Here is a 12518-nt window from a genome sequence, read left to right on the forward strand (position 1 = left end):
CTTTGAGTCTTTGTCGTATTTTTTAACTGGAGTATTTGTAGGTCTTTTTTTTTCACATATCTAAATCACCTTAACATCTTATCTTCAATTGCGATCACTATACTTTACCTTAAATTTCCTCGTTCCTAATCATGGTCATGGTCATTTTAAAAGAATAGAATTGAATTACATCACATTTTAATATTTCTCTTGGAAAATTGTTAAAATTAGGGTTTATAGGGAAGAAATAAAAGGGGAAAAACAGTGTGGGGACGAGTAACTTTTGGGAAGGTGGAATCTTCGCTTCTCCCCGGCGTTTCGTCCCTTCAAAGCGAAAGATGAAGCTGAAGCAGTTGGAAGGCCACCTTGGCGGTCTTCAACAGTTCTCCAATCCAAAGGTCCCTCTCTTTCTCTCTCTCTCTCTCTCTCTCTCTCTCTCTCTCTCTCTCAAACACACGGAAACTGAATACTGATGGATATTCTTCTTCACTGCAGGTGGAGTTGGAGCAATACCCAACTGGACCCCACATTGCTTCTCGCATGCTCTTCACTGTAATTGCTCTGCTCCTTATTCCCTCCTTTTTGTTTCTCTGAAATTTCATAGGCTAAATTAATTAACTAGCTCATTGGTTCTTCTCAAAGTCTCTGACTTTTTGTTTAAAGTATTGATTATTCTGCTAAATTCTTGAATTTGGGGTTTATTTCGTCCCGTTGGTAACGTGGGTTTTCGATTGATTAGGCGGAGAATTCATTCGGAGACGTGAGTGGGAAGGTAGTGGCTGATTTCGGTTGCGGTTGCGGTACATTGGGTGTTGCAGCTGCACTCTTGGGCGCGGAGTGAGTTTCATCTTTCCGAATGTGGTTTTTACTTGAGTATTAGTTGAATTTCGACAGCCCTTTTAACTTTGTTAGTCGAAAATTGGAAATTGATGGGTATTACCGATCAAGTTTGTGAATTTTGTGTTCATTTTTGTCGGTTTAATGTGTTCTTGCTTTGAACAGACAGGTGATTGGCATTGACATCGATGCTCAGTCGCTTGAAATAGCTGTGGAAAATGCCGAGGATCTTGAGGTACTGTTACTTCCATGAATTCTACGGTAGTGATGTTCATAGTTTTTATGGTTTGCTCTGCTTCGAAGATGTATTCATATAATCGATTGTATGCAGTATATGGCTTTGGCTAGTAATTATATATTTGTCTTTAATAGAAATAGGCATTTCATGGATGAAAATAGCTCCGACAATTTGCTGTATTGAATCATTTTGTGCATTGCTGCTGATCGTCTAATATATTGTTCTGTTGGTAATCCCACAGTTGGACATGAATTTTATTCAGTGCAACATTAAGAACTTAGGATGGAGAGGTAAGAGAACCCTACTGTTCAGTGGCCTTTTTACGTATGTATTTGTAGCGGAAACAATTTATATGTAAGCACACGTGTTGATTCTTTTATGTTTGATACAGTCTTTAGTGAAATTTTGGCTCCTTTCTCCCTTCAAAGTTTCATGTTTTGTGAATATCTATGTGATATCTGTTATGCGTTTTTTAGAATTTCATGTTTCAATTGGAGTCATAAACCTTCAAATTCTATCTTCATCTAATGGTCTTTATCCTTAATATAGGTAGCGTTGTTGATACTGTCGTAATGAATCCTCCATTTGGAACTCGGATTAAGGGTGCTGACATGGATTTCCTCTCAGTAGCCTTGAAGGTAAGTGCATCAGCTGATCTCTGATTTTCTTTTGTCATGTAATGTGGTTGGTAGCAGTTACTATGCTGGGTCAGGTTAAGTTGAAATCTTCTATCTTGTTTGTTCTAAATGTTTCCTCATATTGTTTCGTTTGTCAGATTGCTTCTCAAGCAGTTTATTCCTTGCACAAGACTTCCACAAGAGATGTAAATCACTTACACACATCTTGCGTTGACATGCAGTTATAATTTACTTTCTGATACCTTTAGTTTGGAGGGTTTTTAACTGTGACCACATGATGAGATCACTTCCCTTGTGGTAAATTGCAGCATGTGAAAAGGGCAGCCTTGCAGAACTTCAATGCGAGCAGTGCTGAAGTTATATGTGAGGTGGGTAACTACAGTTATCTTCAAATTGTCATTGCGCCACTGTGATCATCTGTTTAAAGACATCAGTGCGCATGCTTTTGTTGTTGACGTGATATTAAAGTTATCGTCTTCTTTGTTTGTCAGCTTCGATACGATGTACCACAGCTGTACAAATTTCACAAGAAAAGGGAGGTGGATATTGCCGTGGACTTTTGGCGATTTGTTCCCAAGAGTATCTAGCACCCCATCGAGATGATATATGGTGCATTTTAATATTTCGGCCAGAGGTCACGTAAGTTGTATAATAGGTGAACAAACACGCATGTAAAAGTTGATGTAGGAATTTGTTCTGTTTTCGTCAAATTTTATTGGATTTCTTGTTACCTTCCGTAACAGTTGAACAAAATTCTTCACCCTTTAGATTGTAATCTTCCAAGTTTAGTGGCACGTTGAAATTCGGTGATGAGATTCAATAGTTTCCATCACATTGATTAGATCCGTAATCTTGTTCTTAAATTGGATCAGAAGCATTATCAATTCTGATTTAAACGATATTGGAGATGGAGACTCGAACTCAAAACCAGGAACGCAGGAGGTGAAATTCTTATCGAACAACTCAGCTACAAGCTCCTTGCATTTTATAAAGAGATTTGAGTCTCATGTAAAGATTATACACTTTTTTGTTTCAAAATGCCTCAACAGAACTGTATTTCCATCACTGGTACAACAAAAAAAAGTCTCTTTCCGACCGTGCAACACATCGATCAGCCGTAAGCTGCAGATGGAGACTAAAACCAAAACAAAACTCTCTTTCCGTCTAAAATTAGTTTCGCCAACCTTTCTATCCTTTCTTCGGCTCCATTCTAACTCGAAGTTTTTATCTTTTCTTCATGCTTCAGCTTCTGTGTCCTCAACCGTCTCAACTGCCTCCCCAAGAGTGAACCGAACAAACCTGCGTACTTTTATGTTCTCACCGAGAGCAGCAACAGTCTGCTTTACTAGGTCCTTCACCAAAATACTGTCATCTTTAATGAAAGCTTGCTCTAAAAGAGCCAGCTCCCCAAGCCTCTTTGAGATCCTCCCCTCCACGATTCTCTCTCTAATGTTCTCGGGTTTTGAAAGAAGGTCCTCCCTCTGCCTCTCAAGCTCTTTTTCCTTGTTCACTATGCTCTCTGGAATGTCTTCGATGGATACATATTGCACCTGCGGGCAGGCCACGACTTGCATTGCTAGATCATCAACCAACCCCTTGAAATTTTCACTTCGACCAACAAAGTCAGTCTCGCAGTTTACTTCAATCAGAACTCCAATGCGGGCGTCATGAATGTAGGATCCAATCCTGCCTTCAGCAGCAAGCCTGCTGGATTTCTTTTCAGCAGAAGAAAGACCCTTCTTCCTCAGGTACTCTTGTGCCTTCTCAAGGTCCCCTCCAGTTTCGGAGAGAGCTTTCTTGCAGTCCATCATCCCTGCTCCAGTTTCATCACGTAGTTGTTTAACCAAAGCAGCAGAGACGGCTACAGTTGGTGCCCTGCAATATGTTGTTAAATACACATCAGCGACGTACACAAAATATACATCCATACTGGCATGTGTTGGAACTCTCGTTTTTACCACAGTAACATAATAAAAATTCAATTTATTATATTAATGACCCCGTATTAGAGACTCTAATATAAAAGCAAGACATGAAAGATGGAAAGCAGTTGCTTACTTCTCAACAGTTTCTTTGACTTCCACTACAGCAGGCTGCTCTTTTACTTCCATGGCCACTGGTTTTGCCGCAGTTTGGGCAGCCACTTCAGCAGCAAAATCCTGACTCTTCTTCTCCAAGCCCTCTCCAAGATTGTAGCGCACAAACCTCTTCACTTTTATGTTTTCTCCAATAGTTGAAATGGTTTGTTTGACCAAGTCCTTCACCACCACCTTATCATTCTTAATGAAAGGCTGCTCAAGCAATGCCAGCTCCTCAAGCCTCTTCCTTATCCTCCCGTCAACAATCTTTGATCTAATCTGCTCTGGCTTTGACAAAAGATCTTCTTTCTGCATCTCAATTGCTCTTTCCTTGGTCACAAACTCTTCAGGAACATCTTCTGTAGCAAGGTACTGTACTTGAGGGCATGCAGCCACTTGCATGGCTAAATCATCAACCAGCTCCTTGAAAATGTCACCCCGAGAAACAAAATCTGTCTCACAGTTTACCTCTAGCAAGATACCTATTCTGCTATCGTGAATGTATGAACCTATTCTTCCTTCAGCAGTGGCTCTGCTGGCTTTCTTTTCTGCACTTGCTAAACCTTTCTTTCTGAGGAACTCCGTAGCTTTAACAATGTCCCCGCCAGTCTCTGACAAAGCATTTTTGCAATCCATCATTCCAGCTCCTGTTTCTTCACGCAGCTGCTTTACAAGGGCTGGTGATATAGTAGCTGTAATCCACATATAAAAACATACAATTACAGGCAGATAGATCTTGTAATAGAAGACCGCAATTGCAATGTGAAATGGAAAATCAATGACTTAACAGAATCCTTCAACATATTTAAGAGGATTTTATTCATCCTCACTCACCCACTACCAACATTATTCAGCATCACATGGAACATGGTGTTGCACAGTAAAACAATATACATAAATATATATATATATATATAATATATTATTCAACCCAACAAATCAATATAACCATTCATTCCTTTACCCTATCCTACACATATTCTTCTTAGAATTTAGTCCAGATCCTCATAGTTTTCAATGGTTTAATTTTCATCTTGAAAGCAAAAAGTGTTCGGATCTCCTTGTACATGATATTCCATGAACCACATGCCATCAGTTTTCAGGCCTTTACTAATCGTTGGTTTACTGTAGAACTTTATGAATTGCAGTAAAATGAGCAAGACAAAACAACCTTTAGGTTTACTTTCCTTCGGGGAAGGATTGTCAGATTGTCCATTTGAATTAGAAACACTGCCATTCTTCTTGGGAGAACTGTCCACTTTGTCATCTTCCACTTGTGTGATAGACGGCAATTCACTCTCAGCAGCAGATGTTTGAATCTGAGCTTCCTCCGTAATGTTGTCAGCTAGGTCTTCTACTACTTTGGTGGCCTCACTTTCTGTCAAAATGATGTCATCATCAGCTAATTCTTCAGAAGGATCAGAAGTTCTATCACTTTTTGTTCCATCTGTGTTTTTAAATTTTAATTTTGTTGTAAAAAAACCAATATGTCTCTATAGCATGAGTGTTTCAACGTCTAAATGTTAAATTATGCAAAGTTTGAGCGTATTTGGTCACAAAATAGCATATTATTTTGCACATTATAGGCATCTTATGTTTGTTGTTACCATCTCAGACTTGGAGCAAAATTTTGGAATTCAATTGAATGAATGTAAATACTAAACTTAAATAAAAAAACTTAGTTATGAACCTTTTGGTTCTTCAGTTAGTGCAGCAGAAGGAATTTCGCTCTCTGAAGTAGGTGGTTGCAGTTCAACTTTTGCTATGGTATCATCTACTTGAGCCTCTATAACCTCTCCGCCTGTTGGAATTTCTGAAGCCGATATGTGATTAGCTATTTCACCAGACAAATCCGCACTTGCATTTTCCACTCCATCCGTGGTAGATATACTCCCTTCAGGAGCCAAGATATCAGAACTCACCTCTTCTTTTTCTATGGTTTGTTCTGTAGTTTCTAGTGCAGCAGAAGGAATTTCGCTCTCTGAAGTAGGTGGTTGCAGTTCACCTTTTGCTATGGTATCATCCACTTGAGGCTCTATAACCTCTTTGCCTGTTGGAATTTCTGAAGCCGACGTGTGATTAGCTATTTCACTAGACAAATCTGCGATTGCGTTTTCCACTCCATCCGTGGTAGATGTACTCCCTTCAGGCGCCACGATATCAGAACTCACCTCTTCTTTTTCTATGGTTTGTTCTGTAGTTTCTAGTGTTTCAATTGTACTAGAAACTGGGCTTTCCTGGTCCTCTGAAGAAGCACCACCATTTTCAACAGTTTCATCTACCGCTGCAGGGACACCAAGAGTTCCCTGCTCGCTGCTTGCTTTTTCATCCAACACTTCAGGAATACCGGACTCACTGCTTGGAATTGCTTTAGCTGCTTTTTCTATTTTCTCTCTTTCATCCAAAAAAGAAGCAATATCCTTGTTTTGGCGGAACGCCAGAACGAATGGGTTCGTTGCAGTGTGGATTACTCCCTGACTGACCTGCGAGTCCGACTTTAGAATATCTTCTTCTTTCTTCATCGTCAAGGTTACTTGTCCTCTTGTAGTACGCAGGACACGGACGTTTATTTCTTGGCCAAGCTGCAGGGAGGTCTCTCCCATGACGTTTGCAAATCCATCGTCAGGTTCCTCTGATGTAGGGAGGAATCCTTCCTCCCCCTCAGGAAGAGATATAAAAGCACCAGCCCTGCCGAAATTCTTTACAGTGCCCACTAGGTCCTGCCCCTTTTCAAACTTCGTAGTTTTTCTCACCTCATTTTTCCTATCGCCTTTCTTTGGGCCACTCCTTCTACCAGGTCCACCCCTATCACTACCAGCAGAAGCATCTTTCCTTTGCTGCGGCTTACTGCCATCGTCACGTTGACGCATAGTGAGAGAGATTCGCCCAGTCTCCGGATTGGCTTCAACTAATGTCACCTTCACCTCTTGCCCAACAGAAACGATGCTTCCAACGTCCTTGACGTAACTATCACTTCCAACGTCCTTGACGTAACTATCACTCAATTGTGAAACATGTACGAGTCCATCTGTGAAAGCTCCAAAATCAATAAAAGCACCAAATGGCTGGATTGATCTTACTTTCCCGGTAAAAGTTGCACCCACAACCAGCTCCTCATTCTTCACAGGCGGCATCTCACTTTTCCTAACAGGTTTTGTACGCTTTGGTTGAGCATCTTGAGATGGGCTGGGACTATCCTCAGGGGATTTGGCTTCACCAGAAGCTGCATCTTCAACTGGTGAGTCTGCTTCCTCAACCGCTACATCAGTTCCTGTAGCAGATACAGGGATTCTACATTTATGATGCACGGGGCACCTGCTGTGGTACAATGGAAAAGATTTGATAGAGGTCGAAAAAGGTAAAAGAAAACTCTGTGGGGATAGAGTATGTCTTGCAGATTTCCTCGAAAAACTGAATTTTGTTAAACAATTGTTCTTTCTTACAGTCAAGGCAGTTCCAGGTATATGCGAGACATTGCTTATAGAATACGGAATTACAGGCGTCATATTGACTTGAAAAAGTAGAAGTTGAGTCCTCCTAGCATAAGACTTTCATTCCTTGCACACCTGCACAGCATATCAAAATGACAAACGAAACGAAAGGATTCATCCAAAGTACGATGAAAATAAACTGTTAGGAATAACGCAAAATGATACTGATATCGAGCAAGTTGTGTCATTATGAGCATAAAGATAGAGATAACATATCAATTCAAATGCACCTGGTTCACCTGAGTCATAAAATTCCATGTACAGAGAATGTTGTTTCAAAACATACATTACAAGTGCTAACACAGCCGAAACCACGAGAATACATCCTCTCATGTTTCCACCGAAAGTACATATACAATTGCTAACATCCCAAGCCATGAGAATACATCCTTCCACAGTTCCGTCAAAAGCACATTACAAGTGCTAAAACATATAGACTTGATAGCTTCCACCAAAATTATCGTGTAGATTACCTAATTACGTTCAGTGGAGCAACGAAAAATTTGACTATTGAACAAAATCAACACTCGTATTTCGAACTAATTTATATCCATATCAAACCGAAACACTGAACAGACAAACAATCATCCCAATCCCCCAATCCTGTTTGCCGGGTCCATTCATAACTACCGTACGCTATCACTGAAAAACAAGAACCAAACTTTCTCTTCCATTTCAATGACACCTTGAAGTAAAACAAGAACACCAAGCAAACATTACAAGAATCCAGTATTTACAAACAGAACACAACCAGCAAAAAAGTGAGGAAAAAAAACAGAGAAATTACAATATCCAAAGGCAAAACCATCAAAACTAACAAAAAAAATCAACACAAAATCAAAAACCCATTACTGAAAACTCATCGAAACACAGAAAGGAGGAGAATTTAAAACACCCATTTAGTAAATGGAGCTGAATTTTGTACCTTCGAAAAAAAAATAATTGGGCAAATTGGAGTTCCCAAGTCTGTGAAGCTTATTCAATCTATATGCTGCTGGCGAATGATATGAGCCTACTGAAAGGTGGGGCTTTAAATCCTTATCTTTTTTGTGGTGGCACGGCGTCAGTCTGCGTTGCTCAAAGATTAGGCAGTCTCTGCCCGGTCCGGTTTCAATCTGCTGCGTTGGGCCGTTTAAGCCGGAGCCGAAACTCACTAATGGGATGGACTCAAAAGGGTCAAAGCCTATTTAGGCCATACAGGCTAAAGCTAGCTGGTCCATTTTATGATCACATCGGAAGGGTAAAATTTGTTGAACAATTTTTTTGTTTGTTTTGGTTTTTAGGTAAAACACCTTCTGACATTAGCATAACTATTCATTTTGATCTCTGATAATGAAAATCGATAAAAGTGGTTCCTGGGTTTGCTCACCGTAAATTCATTTTGGCCCTTCAGTAAAAAAATATGTAAATATCCTCAATAAGTGAAGGGTTGGTTTAACAAAAAAATACCCCTAAAAATGTTGTCACGTGATAATTTAATGAGAATATTGACAGATTTTTTGCAGAAGTACAAAGGCCCAAAGTAAAACAAACACAGTACAAAGTAAAATCCAAACCAATAGTGCTACTTGCACTTTAAACTCTCCCATAATCCTAACCAATTGCCCATTCTAACATAATATGCAATATCAGCCCAAGTTTAAAACTAGTTATTTCATTGTGTTATATAAGCATTGAACTTCTTAAACTGCATCATGCGAAACCTTTTCAACACTCAGAAAATCAACAGAGAGAAACAAAGTTACATGATAAACAACTAGACCAATAAGTATAACGTTTATTAAATTGAAATGTGACCACATGCATGCACGCAAGCAAAGTATAAAGTTGTGAACTTTACAAAAAAAAAAAAAAAAGGAAAAAAAAAAAAAAAGGCATTGTTGGGTAGAAAAAGCAAATTCAATAGATTCATCAACACCAGAGTAGCTAATTAACAAACATAAGCATGGGTGAGATATAAATATATACACACACCCATATATATAACTATATATATATATAGTTATATAGTTATATAATTTAAACATGAAGATGACATAGTTTGAATTTGTAAAGCAAAAAACTTTATAGTCAAGATATTCTCAATGTCATATGCCAATTTAAAAAAGTTTTCAACACGTGTAAAGAAAAGATATATATGGCACTATATTATGGGGTTTAGGCTTGTCTATATTCATATGCTAATAGTTTCCTTGGGCTTGTCTATCATTGGGTTGGATCGGGTTTAGATTCGAGTTTCAACTTAATTTGTAATTTCAGTATCATGTAATAATTTTTCACCATACGAGAAAACATTAGTGCATTTTTTGATCATAAGTTGATTGTTTTTAACTTGAACACGTTTAAAATCACTGGAGTTTTAACGAAAAACCTACGGTATTGTTCACTTTAACGAAAAACCATATTTTTACCCTAAAAAGTCAATCATGGTACTATTCACTTTATCCTTTATTTTGTCCTTATCATTAAAACTCAAAGTTTTCAAGCCCTTTTCATTAGTTTTCCTTAAAATCAAATCATTTGAGAAATATAATTAGGTTGAATTGGGTTTATATTCGAGTTTTCATACGGAAGCTTAATGCTAGGCTCAATAAATTTGAAATGTATGATAGGTTGGATCCGGTTTATATTCGAGTTTAAGTTCGAGTTTTCATGAATGTATTTTTGTGACATGGGAGAATATTTGTTGCATGTTTTGAGCGATTATATAGATTGATTGTTTCGAACTTGAAGACGTTTAATCCCAAATCAGTTTGGAAGATACAGGAAGGGAAAGAATTCCAATTATAATGAGAAATCCGCTCCAAATATAAACACAATCAAAGCACACCAAACAATGATCATATTGTACAGTGAATTATTATAATTTAAATTATTGAAGATTAGGGTAATCACAATTATCTATTATTAAATGAAAACAAGATCATAATTCAGAAATGATATCGAAGATAGATCATAAGAGCACTGAGTATGTTGGTTTTGTGATTAAGGAGGAGACAATGAGGACAACTGCATTAATATTATGCTTCATTTCCAAGACTTGCATATTTATGAGAGATTCTTTAATGTATCGGGAACACGGTCGGGTATACTAAATATCATAATACAATTGGTTGATTTTTTTTTTTTTTTTTTAAGTTTCTAACCAAATGTATTATGATACTCGATGTACTAAACCATATTTCCGGCACACTAAAAAGTTTTTTCATATCTAAAATGAGGTGAGAGGCCAAGTGTTGAATTCTCTAGCATCTCCACATGTGGGTTAGGAGCTTTGTGGTTTCCAAGGTCCCCATATTCCGGCTGTGCCCTTATACAAGTCCTTTAGACCCTTCTTGCACTTTTGTATTGCATAAAAAATATAAGAGGATCTCCGACCCAGGTTTAAACATTGATTCATGGGGTATTTTATAATCCAATTAGCTCACCATTTGGCTACAAAATTATTACTAGCATATATAAAAATAGGGTTTTGTTTAACTACTCAATCATGCATCTCAATATAAAAATAGGGTCACCAGCAAATCAAAGCAATATATAAAAGCACACCCCCTGCATAATCAACCAAAACCATAAGTTGTTACAATGGCATATATAAGTAATTTTCGATCCATACATGCAATATCTTGGACCTATTCATCTTTAATTTACTTAGAAGTATGATTAGGGTTTTGTTTACTTTCCGTTTTTTCTTTGCAGTGAAACAATAGCAGTTTATTATAATAACAAGAAAATGCTTCCCAAAAAAAAAAAAAAAAAAAAACAAGAAAATGTACAAATTTCAAAGGGAATATATAAGTCTCTCCAAACCAAAAGGACTTGAAAACAAAAAAAAAGGTCTACATGGGTGATAAGCACGAGAAGTAGCAGATAAACCCAATAAAAAAGGAACACAACTAGTCATCACTCATCAAGAGGAGACTAAAATGTCTCTAGAAGTTTTTTCGGTATGTAAAAAAGTATATTATCGAGATAAAACCATCAACTAATCCCTTTTTTTTGTGGAGAAAAAAAAAACAAAAGGAACACAACTAAATTCTATTGATAAGATCATATGTTCTTTTCAGAGAATAAAGAGTGATTTCATATATTAATATTTTACAAGAGTTGTTATTTTGCTTTGAAGATCGTTTCTATGGTCAACGGATAAATACTTATAAAAGATTAAGTATGGCATGAGAGTAGTAGCAGCAAAGCTAGTGTGACATTGGATCAAACTTTTATCAAGATCATCGATGATTCTTTTCAAATTTTAACTGATCCAACAAAAGTTTATGGAGAGACGGAGAGTTTAATTTTGTACAGAATATTATGAATCCCACACATACACACGTACGCGCACCAACCCGACCCATAATCCCTCGTCACTTGCTTTTCTCGAGTAATGCTAAGGATGTTATTTATTAAACTAAATTTATAAATTCTATGATGTGTTATTAATAATTAAATTATTATTTAAATTTTAATTAATGTATTTATTTTTTTATTAATAAAACATCACATATTTTACAAATTTAAATTGATTAACGTACTTAATTTTCTTAATTATCCTTCCTAACATCCTTAACCAGTTGAGAAGTTATGGTGCAACTCCCCATGTGCTGTATTGGAATACTATTTAATTCTGGGAAATCCTATGGGATTAAGGCTGGTTTGAATGGATACAGAAATGGTGGATGGTTGACTTGGCCAGATTTTACAACGTATTGTAACTTGATTTTACTTTAAAAATAAAATATATCAATTCAGTCGTTTATTTATTATTTTAAGTACACGAAAAATCTCACATAGAATTAGGTTTTCAATTTTCAATCCCTGAAGATACAAAGAGAAATGCTAATGAGATTTTCTCATAATATGATTCTTTATAAATTCTCTAATATTTCACAGTTTAACATTACTTTTCGTACCAACATCATAATACAATGTGCTACAAATATAAAGTAGCAAAAAATTTATAAAAAAATTCTCTTTTAAAAGAGTCACATTAGCATTTTTCATACGCAAAACAAACACTGGGTTTTCCAAAGATCGTTTCACCTCTCCTTTTCTTTCTTTTTCTTTTGCTTTGCAAATCGTCCGGAGTAATCCACTATGTAAGTTTGCATGTGCCTACAAATCTACAGTAGATATCATATATTCCCTGCATCCCTCTCCACTTCCCTTTGTCTTTCTTTTTCTTTTTTCTTACTATTATATTACTGTACTAACTCCATCACTCATCAAATCAAATCCAATTAACATATATATTCCCCCA

At 37.0% G+C, this 12518-nt stretch overlaps 2 protein-coding genes across 3 annotated transcripts; one reads left to right on the forward strand and one right to left on the reverse strand.

The window, feature by feature from the left end:
- Window positions 1-212: 212 nt before the first annotated feature.
- Window positions 213-2533, forward strand: LOC137746775 (uncharacterized). Its single transcript, XM_068486782.1, has 9 exons — window positions 213-377; window positions 475-531; window positions 719-816; window positions 982-1051; window positions 1296-1344; window positions 1604-1692; window positions 1830-1877; window positions 2001-2060; window positions 2184-2533. Exons 1-9 carry the CDS (start codon window positions 318-320, stop codon window positions 2277-2279), a joined length of 627 nt encoding a protein of 208 aa, XP_068342883.1. The 5' UTR covers window positions 213-317; the 3' UTR covers window positions 2280-2533.
- A 107-nt stretch (window positions 2534-2640) lies between these two features.
- On the reverse strand, window positions 2641-8339 carry LOC137746773 (polyprotein of EF-Ts, chloroplastic-like). Of its 2 annotated transcripts, none has more exons than XM_068486780.1 (5): window positions 8187-8339; window positions 5461-7336; window positions 4942-5148; window positions 3751-4462; window positions 2641-3567 (listed from the first exon to the last, which is right to left on the reverse strand). In XM_068486780.1, the coding sequence occupies exons 2-5, from the start codon at window positions 7274-7276 to the stop codon at window positions 2928-2930; spliced, it is 3375 nt and encodes a 1124-aa protein (XP_068342881.1). In that variant the 5' UTR covers window positions 7277-7336; window positions 8187-8339; the 3' UTR covers window positions 2641-2927. The 2 variants fall into 2 exon arrangements, with proteins under 2 accessions (XP_068342881.1, XP_068342880.1); XM_068486779.1 differs by having other exon boundaries at window positions 4942-5217.
- Window positions 8340-12518: the final 4179 nt, after the last annotated feature.

This window comes from Pyrus communis, chromosome 10, assembly GCF_963583255.1.
Source record: "Pyrus communis chromosome 10, drPyrComm1.1, whole genome shotgun sequence".
Lineage (NCBI taxonomy): Eukaryota > Viridiplantae > Streptophyta > Magnoliopsida > Rosales > Rosaceae > Pyrus > Pyrus communis.